This window comes from Glycine max, chromosome 5 (genome assembly GCF_000004515.6).
Source record: "Glycine max cultivar Williams 82 chromosome 5, Glycine_max_v4.0, whole genome shotgun sequence".
Taxonomy (NCBI): domain Eukaryota; kingdom Viridiplantae; phylum Streptophyta; class Magnoliopsida; order Fabales; family Fabaceae; genus Glycine; species Glycine max.
The window spans coordinates 40,680,201-40,695,347 of NC_038241.2; the positions used below are offsets into that span (position 1 = coordinate 40,680,201).

Sequence of the window (15,147 nt, forward strand, 5' to 3'; positions counted from 1 at the left end):
TGAATCAGAAAGCAGGAAGGAATTTTCTATTATTTTTTTTCTTTTGGCAATTACATCAAAGAGAAAAATACAAAACTAAAGTAGCAAGATAAAGGTGTCTACTGGATACAACTCCTTAGCCCTTGCTCTGCTAGCATATTGGTATTATTGAGATCTAAGGCAACTTTAGGCTACAAGACTGGTATTTACAACCGCAACCTGACAACCAGTATGTGTACAATAGAAAATTTTAAACTTTCAACATACGGCCAATAACAAAATATAACAATTCCAACTTTTGTTGGGAGGGGGAGAGGGTCTTATTGGTTAATTATGATTTCTTTTTTATGCATTCAAATGATACAGCTTTTATACATACAGAACAATCTAAAACTCTGAATACAAATTCCAAGTTCCTATTATATTCTTTCACGAGTTCTCATACTCAGAAATTCCCCCTTCTTTTTCATAAGCTCTTTTGTCATGTTTGCTTCTGCTTTCTAGTTCAGAGGGCTCATATGCATCATCATCTCACCTTTATTTGAAACACTCTATTATACCAAATTGAATGAAGGGTCATGTGGAAGAGGTCATACTTCAAGGGTTTTACATGCCAAAAAAAATGTTTCTGAGCCTTTCTAACCCCAAGTTGCAACTTGAGATACTTCTCTTGTGACACCGAAAGAAGTATCTGTTTCAAGTTGGGAATATCTTTCTCTGCCAGGATTATTGAGAATGCATCCCAATTTAAAACCTCAAAAAAAGGTGGCACAAAATTGTCAGATATAATCACAGGTACACACTCATAAAATATGGCTTCAACCACCCGTGGGCTGTTGACCTCATACCCTTTAGGGCATATGCAGTATTTGCTGTTCTTCATGTGATTGATATAATTCATTTTGCTTGCAGCACCATGAGGCATTGGGCCATATATCTTCATATCAGGGTCTTTGTCCTTCCAGTGCTTTAGCAATATTGGACGCAAATAACCATGCATATTTCCAGCATAGAAAGCAAGAATGGGTCGTTGGTGAGGAGGCTTTCCTCCCAGATCTCTCTGAGGATCTCTAACTGACCGGACATAAGCTTCTGGAAGAGAAACATCCCTTCCTATTTTAAAGCCTTGAGTCACATCAGCATTGCAGAGGGCCTTTATGCAGTATTCCATATGGTGTCTTGTTTCATATGGAGCCTGCAATAATCCAGCCATAAATCTTATACCAATATGCACACAAAAGCATAATGTTATGCTACACACTCACGGGTGATTTATTTACTGATATGCAAACTGATGAAGATCACTAGAGATGATGTAACTTAGTAGAACACTTCATATAGGAGTGATCTGTTTTAGAACATGATAATTGATATCTATCAAAGGCTGCTATTTATACCCTTATATTCACAAAAATGGACATGATATAGCTAGACAAATTTGACATCATCAAAATGAATGTCATATCAAGACATTAAAGAGACATTCAATTCAACTATCATAAATAAATCATGTTGGAAGGTTGGAACAGTATATGGTTCATGTGCAAGTAGAATTAAGGGGAAAAAACAAATAACATACCCAATCGTGGCAAGCAACAAGAAAATGGTCAGCACCACCAGTTCTGTTGAAGTAACGATATTTTGCAGAAATTTTGTCTGTATAGTCCTTTAAAAACTGACGGAGATTTGTTCGATTATGAGAGTTACGTACATAAAGGGCGTGCTCTAACATACGTGAACTGAATGGCATATAAAATAGATGGGCCTTTGCAGGATCCTTCAAAACAAAATGCTTATTTTCCTCCATTAGTTTCATAAACCAACCCTCGGAGGCATACAGTCCCTTCATTATAGGTTGATGGAAGATGGGTTTATTTCCATCCTTGTATATATAAACCTTGAGTGTGCGTTCCATGAGTTCATAACTCCTGCAAATCCAACAAGAAAAAAGTCAAATGATCTTGAACTTTGCTCATAGTAGTACAGACCTAAGTCAGATACAAAAGGAAAAAGAAAAGACATGTAAGAGCAAACAAGTGAAGCCCAATATCATATATCTAGAGAAAAAACTAAGATGACATTGTGATTAAGGTACATTCCAAAATTATCATACCCTTAAGGGGAGCAGCAAGAGTCAAACGTTTAAATGGTTAGTTAGAAGAATCAGGTGCATGAAAAACAAGCTTGAGTCAGGATACATGCATGTCAAGGAAGGACTTTATATTTCCTTCAACAACTCCTTCAAGCATACCTTTTGAACATGGAAAGATTGCGAAAGAGAGGAGCATAAAGTTCTTTGTCGTGTGTTACTGTAGGAGCATGCTCAATCTCTGACCTCGCAGCAAGAATTTCAAGGTCACGTTTGGATGACCACCTTGGTCTCTGCAACCAAAAATAGAACTCTAGATTGAAATAACCACAACAATAACTTGTCCAGGTAGCTAGCTCATAAATTGACAGAGATATTAAATATTAATACCATAGCACGAGCAGAAGCACGCTTGCGCACTAGAATACGGTTCATCTCCCCAATTAACGTTCTTGACTTAGGCGGCATCATACACCTCATCTTTCTCCTAGGAATACTCACTGCAGTACTGTTATCCGAGGCAGAAAAGACAATTTTCTGGGGAGAATTTTCAAGATTAGTAGAGAAAGTTGAACTGTCTGAGGTATGAACACCAACTCCATCATGTTCCCTTGAATCCATGTTATTATCTTTTACCAACCTAGAGGCACCCCTTTTTGTCTCCAAAAATTGCTTCACTGAAAAGTCAACCTTACTGCCCTTGGCCGAATCTGCTATGAAATTTTTGGAACCGACACTCTCCAACTCCAACCTGTCACCTTTTCCAACATCTTTCTTCTCAGACAAACTACGAACATCATTTCTATCTGCCCCATGTTCAAAAACATTATCATCAGAGCCGTTTCTTTCAGAGACCAAACCACCCTTTACATTATTGTGCATCCCCTTTTTCTTACCGTGCCCAACTTCATCAACAACAATAGGAATATGCACTTTTTGCACCGTAGCAATGAAAGCAGAGGAGTTAGAAAACCCTGAAACAGTACCTGTTGGTGGATTCCGAACAGTGAAGTACTTTGGTGTTGAATGTAATGAAAGTCTAACATTATCATACTTTTGGGGCACTGAAGACCATGGGGCATTTCCATTTCCATATGGAACCAATATTGACTGAAACAGTAAAAAGTTAACAGCAAGTACCCCCAACAGAAAAAGCAATCTCCGGTTCCCCATATGACAGATCTGAGACGACACCAAATCACTTCATTCTTCGAAAATTAGCTTCAATCTCCCCAACACTTAGCTGCATACATAAGTTCCCAAATCAATGAAGAAGCTTGAAAACAAATAAAACACAAAGGATCCCATCCTATTAAGAAAAATGGAAAATTTGATAGTTAGAGAACTGCAGAAGGGCCAGAAAATTGTTGTGACCCAGATCAAGTAATAAACGACTCTCACTATTTCTTAACACGCATGGTACTTTAGGAGCATGAAGAAAGCAAAAGCAAAAAAGAGTTCAAAATTGACATTTGCTCCGGAACGAGACAACATGGGGAAGTACAGTACAAAGTACTAACCTCAGTACAGTGAAGACTGAAGAGTGAAGCGTCATACTTCAATTCAAGCTCTCTTTCTCTCTCCTTTCCTTTTTGCTATATAATATTTGACTTCCACGGCACCAAACAGAGAAGCACGCAGCTGTCTAGCAGAAGCATCTAAGTTATTTTCAATTTCAGGTATCTTAATAAATTGAATTCTTGTAATACCACTTTTTTTTTTTTGCATGATCTTTAAAGATTAGGAAAAGATTAAAAAAATAAATTTAATTTTGAATTGAATTATTTGATATTTTTATATTTTTTTAAGTTTAAAATATGTTTTTAAATTAAAATTTTATGAATTGTATATTTTTGGATCATGAAATTTACAAAGAAAAAAAAAGGTAAAAATAAGAAGCTCCAAAACTTTTAAAATTATAGTTTGTACATTTTATTTGTATGAAATTATTACTTTAAAATCTTTTTCTTAACTTTATCTGTCTCCACTTCATTTACTTTATTTTGTAAATTTTAATTATTAAAAATAAGCTTAAAAAATATTCAAAGGACTAAAATAAAAAAAATCCCTATTTTATAGTGACAAAAAAATTAATAATCAAGCCTTAAAAAAAAATGCATGATTACGTCGGCACGGTTCAGCCGTAGCACTAGCAGCTAGTTGCGCTGGAAGCACAGCAATTAATAGCTCTGAAGCTCCCACACACTTTCCCCATCTTCGCCCCTCCCCTCGGAGCTCCATCTCTCTCGCTGGAACAACCGCAATGTCCGCCGAACACACCGGCCCACCGGGCCTTCCTAAAGGTCGAAAAGCCCAGCAAGATCCAACGTCGACCGGCAGTCACACCCAGCGTTCAGGTTCTCCAACATCCTCAAATTGAAACCGCAACGGGTATCCGGCGCCCCCAAAAACGTGGAAATCAGCGACGACGGACTCTCCTATGTTATCGACGGTGCCCCGTTGTTCTAGTACTGTTACACGGAGACCCCCAAGGTAAAGCCAACTAAAATGCACGAAGTGTTGAATGGACTTAGTTTGTATTTAAATTAATGCAAACTTATAAGTAAGAGATAAAAAATTAATAAAGTAATCAAAGATTAGGAAATAAGATAAAATTTTAAAAAAAAAACTCAAGTCTTGGGGTGATATAAGAATGAGTATTTCTATATATTCTTCTTTGTTTTTTATTCCTTTTACTGATCAGCAAACGAGGCCCCTTTCTTAAGGATGTTCATTACTGTTTAGCAATGAAGAAAAATTAATGCTCTTCTGGCAAACTGGCATCTAACTGTCTTTATCTGTCTTTTTGCGTATAAACTGTCAAGGACTAAATAAAAGGAACTATCGAAAGATTGGAGCAAAACTAAGGGTATAATCAATTTTGCATACAATGTTGAAGATCATGTGGACTCAGATTTTTTTGTTTGTTTTCTATTCTTTTTGTTTTTTTTATGTTAATTAATGAAAATGCTATCTTAAAATCTTTCTTTCATATCTATTCTTTTGACCGTAGGATCTTGTTCCATGCACATTGATTTCGTTTGAATATGAGCACATACTTATGTGGAGAGGACCAAATTGGAAGTCATCTAGCCAGATCTAGGAGATGATCGCAAGGAATCCAATAAAAATTACGAACCACTGCCATCAGAGGCCCTAGAATTCTCAGCACTGGGCCTACAGATGAACCCAGTAGAGCATGAAAGCAATTTATTACATGACACTAGCATTTCCTCTATTTCAAGTGAAGGTTGAGGTGTCATATCCCAATGAAAATAGCCATCAATCTATGTATGGGGTTACTGAAGTTCCTTCACTTACAAAACTCTATGAAGTTGAAACCACAAACTCCTATGCTGATCCAGAACCTCGCACAAGCCTCAGTCCAAGTATGACCATACCACACTATAATAGCCATGCTGAAAGCCCCTCGAAAGCTATGAGTGAAAGCCATGGAACTGAGCATATAATGGATAGCAGAAGCTGCAGTGATGGTCTTTCTGCTTCAATTTCAGGATCTCATGCAACGCTAGATGGTAGTGACAATTCTACTGATGGCATGGTGGATTCTCATTCTGATAAGTTGCTAGATGCTTTAGGAGATGTCAGTCCGCCACCAAGGTCAGCTGCTCCCTCTATGAAAGCAATTTTGTTACTGTTGGAACAAGCTGTTGAGAAAGGCAGTGCACTTGTTTTAGATAAGGATTCTTTGGATGCAGACAATATTTATCAAAACACGGTTGCCTTTGCCAAATCAGCTTCATCCGGACCAGTTTTTAGGAAAAACAGAAAGGTTGAGGCTCAAAAGAGTCACAAGCAAGAAGGTTCAACTTTGGAGACTGAAGAAACTACCACTGTTCCCATGAAACGGAAAAAGGAGAACAGTACTAAAATTCCTAGACAAGCAAATTTTGATGACCAATTACTGAATGTTGTACCACAAGGAACATTAGGAGTTGATGAACTTGCTAAACTTTTAACATGATATTGGATGATTTTATCAGAAGTTCTAGTGTAATTTTACTTGGTGGTGAGGATCAACCAGCGACGTCCGAGTTGGGAAAGTGGAGGGCTTGGAGGAAGGCGCCAGACTGGTGGAGGGGGCTGTTATAGCGGAGGTCAACTTGGATCCGGGCAAAGAGGATGTCCATTATTTTTTATCCATTTTGTTTAAGTTTTTTCTGATTTATTGTTACTGCTAAAGTGGTAGATTCTGGTGTTTGTAAATTTTTTTCTGATTTATTTTTTATGTAAATTACATTCTTTTGTTGTTTCCAGAACAATTTTCTTAATTTTTAAATGCTAAGACATCAAAAGTGGTATTTTCTAGTGGTATTTTCTTAATTCATGTTTGATCCAAATTGAACAAGTTTTTAAGTTCGTTTTGATCAATTTACATTCAATTGTTCATAGTTGGTAATTAGTTCATATAAAATTATGAATATTTCTTAGTTTAATCCAGGTGATCTTGTGTTAGTTTGTGCTTAGGAGTTTTATAATAGCTTTATTTAAAGATCTTGGGTAATTACTTGATTTAAAGTGAAAAAATTCTTATCGAAAGCAAAAGCATCAAGTATGGACATATTTACTTTTAAAAAGGCACGTAATGTTAGAAATACAGGGGAAACGAAAGCTGTGTTCTGTCTCTATTGGATCAAACATAGGGGAGTTCCTTCTAGAGCGGGTTTTGGAGGAGTTATGAGAGATGCGTTTGGGAATTGGATCTAAACAACTTCATTCTGAGTTCATGGGTCACCGCAATGCTGTCAGTTACTCAAACTCAGCCTATGCTATTGCATAATCAATCAAGAGTGTCAGCACTTTCAATTTCAGGGAATCATCAAGACCATCCAATATCTTCTGAATCGCAACTAGGATGTTTGGTTGTTGCATACATTGCTATTGCTGATATTTTAGCCAAGATGGGTGCGGATCAGGAGGCCCGTTGGATCGTTTGGCCCCTTTTAGCGGATGCTATGGGTGTTTTGTTTCTCAGGTCTTAGCCTTTTCTTTTTGGAGGTGCAGAGTAAGTTATTAATGTGGTATGATGTGAAAAAAGGTTTTCTGTAACAGAAATTATCGAAAAAATTGTAGTGCTGAACGCAAGGCATTTCGTGAGTCCTGTCAAAGACACTTTGTATGCAGCTGTTGAAAAGTTGCGGCACACACCGATTCTTGTTGACATGTCGTTAGTATTTTGGTGGGGACCATATACTTGTATTCGATTTTGTTATTATCTCATCTTATTTTAAACAATGATAACTAAAATGTTTTTCCTTACTCTAAATATAACCTCAATGGTCTTCTTTATAGTACGAAGTTCTCATCCCTGAGGAAAAGAAATTCAAAGAATATTAAAAGCAAGAAACCATATTTAAAAGAAATATCCTAATAGATTTATTTTTGGACAATGCAAGTAAGAAATAATTGACTCCAAAATGAATAAAGAAAAAAAAAACTAGAATTGTTCAATCTATTTTGTTGAGAATTTTAAGCAGTCCCCTTTGATGTCTCTGGGTCTTGGTCAGTTACAAATCTCCTCCAGAACCAATGATTCTCAAAAAGAAGATAAATCTCCTCAATTGGAACTTTCTTGGTTTCGGGCAAAAGGAAGAAGATAAAGCAACTCATGAAGAAAATTAAGCCAGCAAAGAGCAAAAAGATCCCAAATTTGAGGTGGCAAAGTGACATGAGGAACAATTGAGCAACAAGTGCAGTGAAGATCATGTTGACACACACCACAATGCTCTGTGCAGCTGACCTTATCTCTAATGGGAAGAGCTCACTGGGAACCAACCACCCAAGGGGACCCCAAGATCTCCCGTATGCCAAAACGAACAAGAAGATCACAACAACCAGAATGGCACTCACTCCTCTCCCAAGTTCTTTGCCGTGTCCAAAGTCCACTGCCAAAACTGCACCTGTAATAATCTGCAAAGCAATCAAAAAGCCCAATTAGCAGTGGTTAGCATTGCACTTGTTGGATGAAACTCAAGGACAATAAACATGTAGTAGTAGTAGTAGTAGTAGTTACCATGCAGCAGATCATTTCAAATCCAGCTTCCAGAAAGAACTTTCTTCTACCAAACTTGTCAACCAAAAACATTGAGATGACAGTGGCAACAAGAAGAGCCCCATTGGTGATAAAAGATGAAAACAGTGAAGCATTGGCACCAAACCCCAAGCTCTGGAAAATGACTGGGGCATAGAAGAGGATGGAGTTATTTCCAGTCAGTTGCTGGAATGCTGGAATCCCCAAGGCACCTATGATCAGTTGTGGCCTGTACTTCCTCTTGAGGAGTGTCCTAAATGGGCTCTTCACGGCTTGTGCTTCTTCACTGGCTTCTTTAAGATCCTCAAATTCAGCTTCGACGTTCTCGGTACCTCTAATTCTCTGCAATACTTCTTTTGCTTTATCCAACCTTCCTTGCTCCACAAGGCTGTTTGGTGTCTCAGCACACAAAATACCTCCAACAAGCATTGCAAATGCTGGAAAACCAGCCAAACCCAGAGATATCCTCCATCCATAGGGATGGAGTTTTGCAGTAGCGTAATTCACTAGGTTTGCAATTAAGATTCCAGCACAAGTTGTGAACTGAAACAGTTGGTTCACTGCTCCTCGGTTCTTAGCTGGAGCCATTTCTGAAAGATACAATGGAACAGCCTACACAATTAAGAATAATACTATTAATGGAAATCCATTCAGAAACAACAAAATCAATGACTAAAATGAGTCTTATAATGGTTTTGGAGTATTTCAGCACTTACTTGGTTGCCAAATCCAATGCCTCCACCAAGAAGGACTCTGCCAATAATTAGCATTGCAATGTTCTTGGCTGCAGCATTGAGGATTGCCCCAGCCAGGAAGCTAAGGGCTCCCACAATGATACTGGCCTTTCTTCCCTTCTTTCTTGTCAAAAAGGAAGCAAAGAATGTCATGACCAGTGCTGAGAAATAAAGAGATGATGTAAACAGTGTCAGCACTTGGTCGTCATATTTACAATAGTCTGTTTCATGCAGATGCATCTGCTTCCTTCTGTACACATTTGGGAAGAATTCCTTCAGGAAATCATCCATTGAAGTCACCCCACCTGACGCATCACAAATCATTAATGCTTCTGATTTATAAAGACACTTTAATTGAAAGTTTTATTTAAAATTGAAAATTTTCATGGACGTAAAGCTACCATAAATTCACATTTTTTGCAATAATCTATTAACATGTGACATTTTTATTTTAAAGTTAGCTCGTTAAAATTAATAATCAAGGAATGCTAATCTGATCTGGGAATTGCTTGCCTCTGCATAGACTTTTGTGAATTTTCTTATTTTTATTGCCTAATAATACTGGATTCAATTAAAATAAAGTAAAATGTAAAAAAAAAATTATCGTTTAATTATGAATTATGACATATAGTTAGAAATTATTAATTTTTAAATAATTATTTAAAAATAATAATTAAGATAATTATAATTAATTGGTAATATAAAAAAATTATACTCCAATGCAGAAGCAGAAGCTAGCTGTGTTTGTTTCATTTCCTGAAGAATTGCAGAGTATCATGAAGGGAATTGCTTGGGGCACCCAGCAATTTTCCAAAATGTCAAAAATACTCTTATGATATTTTCGGTTACAAATGACCTATGGATTATTGATCCTTATAATTATACAAATTGTCAATCCGTATTGAATTGTCAATCCATACTTGGTCCATAAGATTTTTTTTTCAAAAATATAATTTATGATTTAATTTAAAATTAATGATCCAAGAAGGAATCAAACTTATGTACATGGCTATATATAACAATATTGGAAATTAATTGTTTCATCAATTTAATCTTAATTTTAGCAATCTAATCTTAATTTTAGTAATAACTACTATATTTTTAAATTCTTATTCTTAAATTTTGATTTTCATATTTTTTTATAACAATATTAAAAATTAATTATTTCACCAATTTAATCTTAATTTTAGTAATAACTACTATATTTTTAAATTTGATTCTTAAATTTTGATTTCATATTTTTTATAAAAATATTGAAAATTAATTGTTTCACCAATTTAATCTTAATTTTAGTAATAACTACTATATTTTTAAATTTGATTTCAATTATTATCTTAAACTAACAATCTAATTCTTAAATTTTGATTTTTGTATTTTTTTATAACAATATTGAAAATTAATTGTAAAATTTCATTAACATTAAATAATAATTGGCAAATCAAAATTAAAAAAAAAATCTAGCAGAGGAAAAATTGAAAAAAAAAATATTCAACAAAAAAAAAAAACCATACGTATGAACCAATTGATGATCTATATGGGGATTTTCCATAAACGAAAAAAAATAATATGGATGATCAATCCATATGGGGTTTTTCAAGAAACAAAAAAAAAAACATGCAGATTGATGATCCGTATGAGATTTTTCTAGAAACCAAAAAAAAAACCATTCATCATGTATGAGATTTTTTCATAAACAAAAAAAAACATATGGATCATCAATCTATGGGGTTAGGATTAACAATTTTTATGAAACATATCCATATGGGATTTTTCCAAAAAAAGAATCATACGGATTGATAATTCGTATGGGATTTTTCTAGAAACAAACAAAAAAAATCATATGAATTGATGATCCGTATGAGGATTCTTTCAAAAAAATGTCATTTTTTTGTTGGAGAGAAAGAAGAATAACAACAATGCATGAAGTAGAGAAAGAAAAAGGAAAGAAAAAAACCCACATCCACACGGGATGTGGAGAAAGAAGAAGAATCCTAAGAGAAAGTAGAACCGCAAGAGAAAAAAGTCACAACCACGAAAAAGAAGAAGGACAACGGTGGCAGGAACATCGGAAGAGGAATGAGCATATCAGAGGAAGACGAAGAGGCGATAGAGAATGAGCATATCAGAGGAAGACGAAGAGGCGACAGAGGAGAGAAGGAAAGTTATACGAAAGAATAATTAAGAGTATTTATAGTATCAGGATTAAGGACATTTTAGACTTTTCGGTATCGTTGCTGGTGCCCCAGCAAAAATACTGAATGCACCAAGTAACACCCAATCATGAATTCAACGAAGTACGAAATTCCAGCCGCGATTCTCGGCAACAGTTACACATGATATTGACAGGGAATATAGCATATGCTTGCTGCTGCTGTTTTATCATCCTTTCCACAATTTTTTTAAAAAAATATAAAATCAAAATCCACCATTTTTATTTTTCTTTCACAACAACGCGACAGAGGACGAAAAGATCATTAGTCCGGCGTGCAACTTCTAATTCGATCTAAAAAAATTTAAAGCAATCAACATTAATTAACCATTAAACGCAGGGCATATGATCTAACATATTCCTCTTCATAAAAAAATAAAAAAAAACCACCGACATTTTTAATTCCGGAGCATTATAATAATTTTTTATATATATATTTGGAGTACCAACGTATTATCATCATCATCGGCTCGGCCTGTCAAATTCGTCGTGAACGAATTTAAAATGTTTTGTTTCAATGAATGTGATTAAGAGGCTTCTGAAATCTCAAAGAGAAAAAGTGAAAAACGATGAAACAAATCAAAGCAGCTAGCAATCGGCTTTAGATCAGTGAGATACAGTCAAATAAAAATGAACAACCAAGACAGAAAATGAAATAAAATAGAGCAAATGGGAATGATGCGAAAAAGGATAAGAGAAACAACACCTGAAACACCAAGATCATAGCCAAAGAGAGAACCACCAAGGGCACCAACCAAGCATGTGTATAAGAAATAGCCATTGAACTTGTGCTCGTAAAGATGAGCCCTTTTCCCTGGCACTCCACTTTCTACTCCTCCACCAGCCATTCTCTATTCCTCTGTGTGTCAGAGAGGTCCACCAAACACAACCTTACACACAAAGAGCATGCTGCGTAATCAAACTTGAAAAGACAACTTTCATTTAATGGTGCTCTAAGATGCGATTCTTTTCCTATTTAATCTTGGCATTAATTTTTTTTGCCTTTTGAGATATTCCCACTGTCCTAAAATAAAATAATTTTCATATTAAGTTATTTGATGTATATAAAAAATAATAATTTATAAAATTGTTATAAAATTAAAATAATAATTATAATGCCAGAGGAGAAGTAATAAATTAATTGAGTTAAAATCATTAGGCACGAAATTTCAAACTATGCTATAGTAGCGTGGATAAAGACAGAGAAGAGACACATTTGAGTGTGGGTTTATCAATATGAGTAGAACGTAGTTCAGCTAGAATGTCCAATCTTATCCCGTCGTATGAAATACGTCGTAGTTCATGAATATGGTTTGTGCCAACTTGTCAATAAAAAATGCATCCTTTGTCTTATATGGGCTACGCTTGTCAACAATTATACATGTAATTTTTTTTTCTTAAAATAGTCAACTGTTGTCTGACAATGGGATGTTAAAGGATGCATTCCAAAAAATTATAGGGAAAAAAATCAAATTGGTTGGAAGTCAATAAAATTGGGAGATATTTAATTTATCTAATTTAAAAATTAGATTATTGTTACGAAATAAATGAGAAATAGTTAAGTTATCTCCTAGTTTGAGTAGATAAATAGGTGATGAAATTTAGCCATGAAGAATTGGTTTACAATTTCTTTGGATAAAAAAATTTAATAGGGTAATTCAATTTTTTAAAGATCTTAAAATAATGTATTTGGATAAAGAATTCGAAAAAAAAAATCAATATTTTATTAGGGTATTTTAATTAATTTAAATATTATGATTTCAATTTTCTTCAAAATTTAAAGAATTTGAAATTCTTTTTATGAACTCAGGACACAACAAACATATTCCTCTTTTACAATCGTTCTCTCACTCTTCTTTTTCTCTCAACGATGATCTCTCTCTAATTCAAAGAGCGCTCAATCTCTTTCTTGGAGGACTCTGACTTCTTTCGTGAAATATAAAGCTTGTTTGTCTCTCGAAAGTTAGTCTCTCTCGCTCTCTCATCTAAGTATTGTAGGATTTTTTCTTGTTCATCTTTGTTTCAATCCTGTTTGTACTGTTTGGTTTCATTCATTTGCATTTCGTGTATATAATCTAGGGTTCGTAGGTTGCATTTCCACCAAACTATGTTGGATTTGGATTTTTGTTTGTTTGATTTCATTATTGATATGCAATTTGTGTGTATATTGAGATTGGTCAAACTTAGAGCTAGTGTATATGAGGGTGTAAAAGAATAAGGATAATGTTCAAACTAATTGTATGACCCATAACACTTTTGCTTGAGTTTACACTTTTCAAAATGTTGAACAGGTTTTCTCTGCTCCAATGGACACTTTTTTGTTGGTATACTATTCTTTTTTTGGTTTGTTTGTATTGAAGTTCTGTAACAGTGTTTTCTAGCTTGCTTACTTCTAGTTTGCTTCTCGTCGTGGAGTGTTTGATGACTTTTAAAAATGTTATGCTGAGTTGAGGTTCCCCTTTTCATAGTGGTTTTGTGTTTATAAAAACAATTTTATCACACATCAGATGAGAAGCTGTGATTTATTGTTTATAAAAACTTGAAGATTCACTATTTGTTATTGGATCTTAAAGATTTACCATTGGCTATTCGCTCTTTCATTAAACCCTAAAAATCTCAAAAAAATAATTATTTCTTAATTTTGAGTCAATAGAGTAATTAATTTTGACAATTTTTACTTTCTTACTTTATCTCTTGTACAATCGATATATTTGCTACGATCCTAAGACAACACTTTGTATCATGGACCAATAGCGTGGAGCGTACTATAAAATGAGAGTGTAGAGACTCTCCTTGACACGTGTGAAACTCTAGAGGGTCATAGAGGAAGTATTTACCGAAAGCGTACTATAGAATGATCGAGTGACACTTACATACACCTTAAACTTGACGTAAGTACATATTTGAGGTGGAATTAGAAGTGACACCATTATTTATAGGCTTAAGTTTCGTAAGGATCTGACACGAGGTGGTTGCCTAATTTGGGTTAAATAAGATCCTATGTTGGGTGAGGAATTTTACACCATTGAATGGGAATCCTTTATAAGTAGGATCAGGAATTGAGACTTGTCTAAAATATTTTCAGCTAGTCGACATGGAAGACAGACAATGACATTTTTTTTAAGGTGGGATAGGACGTGTTTGAATTATGACGTTACCCGGCCAAGGTATCTTGACCTAGATGAAGGTGGCATATTCATGGACCGTAATACCTTCGTGACCTAGTCTGTAACCACACCCAATTTTAAAGTCTAATAGCTTGAGGTAAGCTTGCTCGCACTGAGATTTTGTGAGACCCATTCTGAAAGCAGTAAATATAATCTCATTTTGTTATAAAATAATATATAATCTCATTCAATTAATGATATTTTAAAAAATACATTAATTATCGATTTCAAATTTTTTAAAACATTTTGTTTTATACGGTTTATGCAGGGTGAGGAGATCATGTCAGCTTTATTGCCACTTGATCATTGAACTCATGTATTCAATGAAGTGATCTTTGTCTTTTATGGTGCATGTTGGGAGAGGGTTAGAAGGTGATTATGAAGGAGGATTACCGAAAGTATATTTATGGAGGGTGTGGCTAGTTTATAAAATGTTACTTAAACTTTTTAAAGTTTGTAAAGAAATATTAATGTTAATTTAAAGTATTTCTTGTTTTATTCCTTTTTGTTATTTTGTATGAGCCATTATATTTATATATTTGTTTTCTATTGTCTGTTCCTTTTAATTTATACTCCTTTATGTTTATATTTAAATTGAATTTCAATAACTTTTTGTTAAATTGCCAATAATTAAAAATAATATTATATTATAGTTTAAATTGTTCCTTACAAATTAAAAAATATAGTTTATAAATTTAAATTTTTTTATATAGCAGTAAAAAAAACTATTTTTATATACCTTAGACATATTTGTTTCCCATAAATGTTAATAATATAAAAATAAAACCAAAAATTATTTTGTATAATTTACAAACTAAAATATTAGATAAACCGACTTTTTAACTTGAGTATATGACATGTTTTGTTTTTTTTTACCAAATTAAAGCGATAAATTCGCCATCATAGTTCATTATGTA

General features: G+C 34.3%; 3 protein-coding genes across 5 annotated transcripts; 1 reads left to right on the forward strand and 2 right to left on the reverse strand.

Moving 5' to 3' along the window:
• On the reverse strand, window positions 1–3,727 carry LOC100789015 (probable glycosyltransferase At5g03795). 2 transcript variants are annotated; one of them, XM_003524353.4, is made up of 5 exons: window positions 3,589–3,727; window positions 2,459–3,311; window positions 2,231–2,361; window positions 1,559–1,907; window positions 1–1,174 (listed from the first exon to the last, which is right to left on the reverse strand). In XM_003524353.4, the coding sequence occupies exons 2-5, from the start codon at window positions 3,239–3,241 to the stop codon at window positions 506–508; spliced, it is 1,932 nt and encodes a 643-aa protein (XP_003524401.1). In that variant the 5' UTR covers window positions 3,242–3,311; window positions 3,589–3,727; the 3' UTR covers window positions 1–505. The 2 variants fall into 2 exon arrangements, with proteins under 2 accessions (XP_003524401.1, XP_006580477.1); XM_006580414.3 differs by having other exon boundaries at window positions 2,459–3,377; window positions 3,589–3,719.
• Window positions 3,728–4,108: 381 nt separating this feature from the next.
• On the forward strand, window positions 4,109–6,384 carry LOC102666790 (CRS2-associated factor 1, chloroplastic). Its single transcript, XM_014775863.3, has 2 exons — window positions 4,109–4,561; window positions 5,082–6,384. Exon 2 carries the CDS (start codon window positions 5,268–5,270, stop codon window positions 6,051–6,053), a length of 786 nt encoding a protein of 261 aa, XP_014631349.1. The 5' UTR covers window positions 4,109–4,561; window positions 5,082–5,267; the 3' UTR covers window positions 6,054–6,384.
• Window positions 6,385–7,441: 1,057 nt separating this feature from the next.
• Window positions 7,442–12,065, reverse strand: LOC100781006 (sugar transport protein 14). 2 transcript variants are annotated; one of them, XM_003525235.5, is made up of 4 exons: window positions 11,770–12,065; window positions 8,837–9,159; window positions 8,103–8,732; window positions 7,442–7,999 (listed from the first exon to the last, which is right to left on the reverse strand). In XM_003525235.5, exons 1-4 carry the CDS (start codon window positions 11,909–11,911, stop codon window positions 7,559–7,561), a joined length of 1,536 nt encoding a protein of 511 aa, XP_003525283.1. In that variant the 5' UTR covers window positions 11,912–12,065; the 3' UTR covers window positions 7,442–7,558. The 2 variants fall into 2 exon arrangements, with proteins under 2 accessions (XP_003525283.1, XP_040871617.1); XM_041015683.1 differs by lacking the exon at window positions 11,770–12,065 and adding an exon at window positions 10,885–11,697.
• Between the last annotated feature and the right edge of the window lie 3,082 nt (window positions 12,066–15,147).

Bases quoted from the DNA above. Each gene is read 5' to 3' on its own strand.
- LOC100789015 (XM_003524353.4), bottom strand. From the start codon at position 3,241: ATGGGGAACCGGAGATTGCTTTTTCTGTTGGGGGTACTTGCTGTTAAC. The intron at 1,908-2,230 runs GTATGCTTGAAG...TTGGATTTGCAG, and splicing joins AATCTTTCCATGTTCAAAAG to GAGTTATGAACTCATGGAAC. The intron at 1,175-1,558 runs GTATGTTATTTG...GGATTATTGCAG, and splicing joins TTGTTGCTTGCCACGATTGG to GCTCCATATGAAACAAGACA.
- LOC102666790 (XM_014775863.3), top strand. From the start codon at position 5,268: ATGAAAGCAATTTATTACATGACACTAGCATTTCCTCTATTTCAAGTG.
- LOC100781006 (XM_003525235.5), bottom strand. From the start codon at position 11,911: ATGGCTGGTGGAGGAGTAGAAAGTGGAGTGCCAGGGAAAAGGGCTCAT. The intron at 9,160-11,769 runs GTGTTGTTTCTC...GTGATGCGTCAG, and splicing joins CTATGATCTTGGTGTTTCAG to GTGGGGTGACTTCAATGGAT. The intron at 8,000-8,102 runs GTAACTACTACT...ATTGCTTTGCAG, and splicing joins TTGAAATGATCTGCTGCATG to ATTATTACAGGTGCAGTTTT.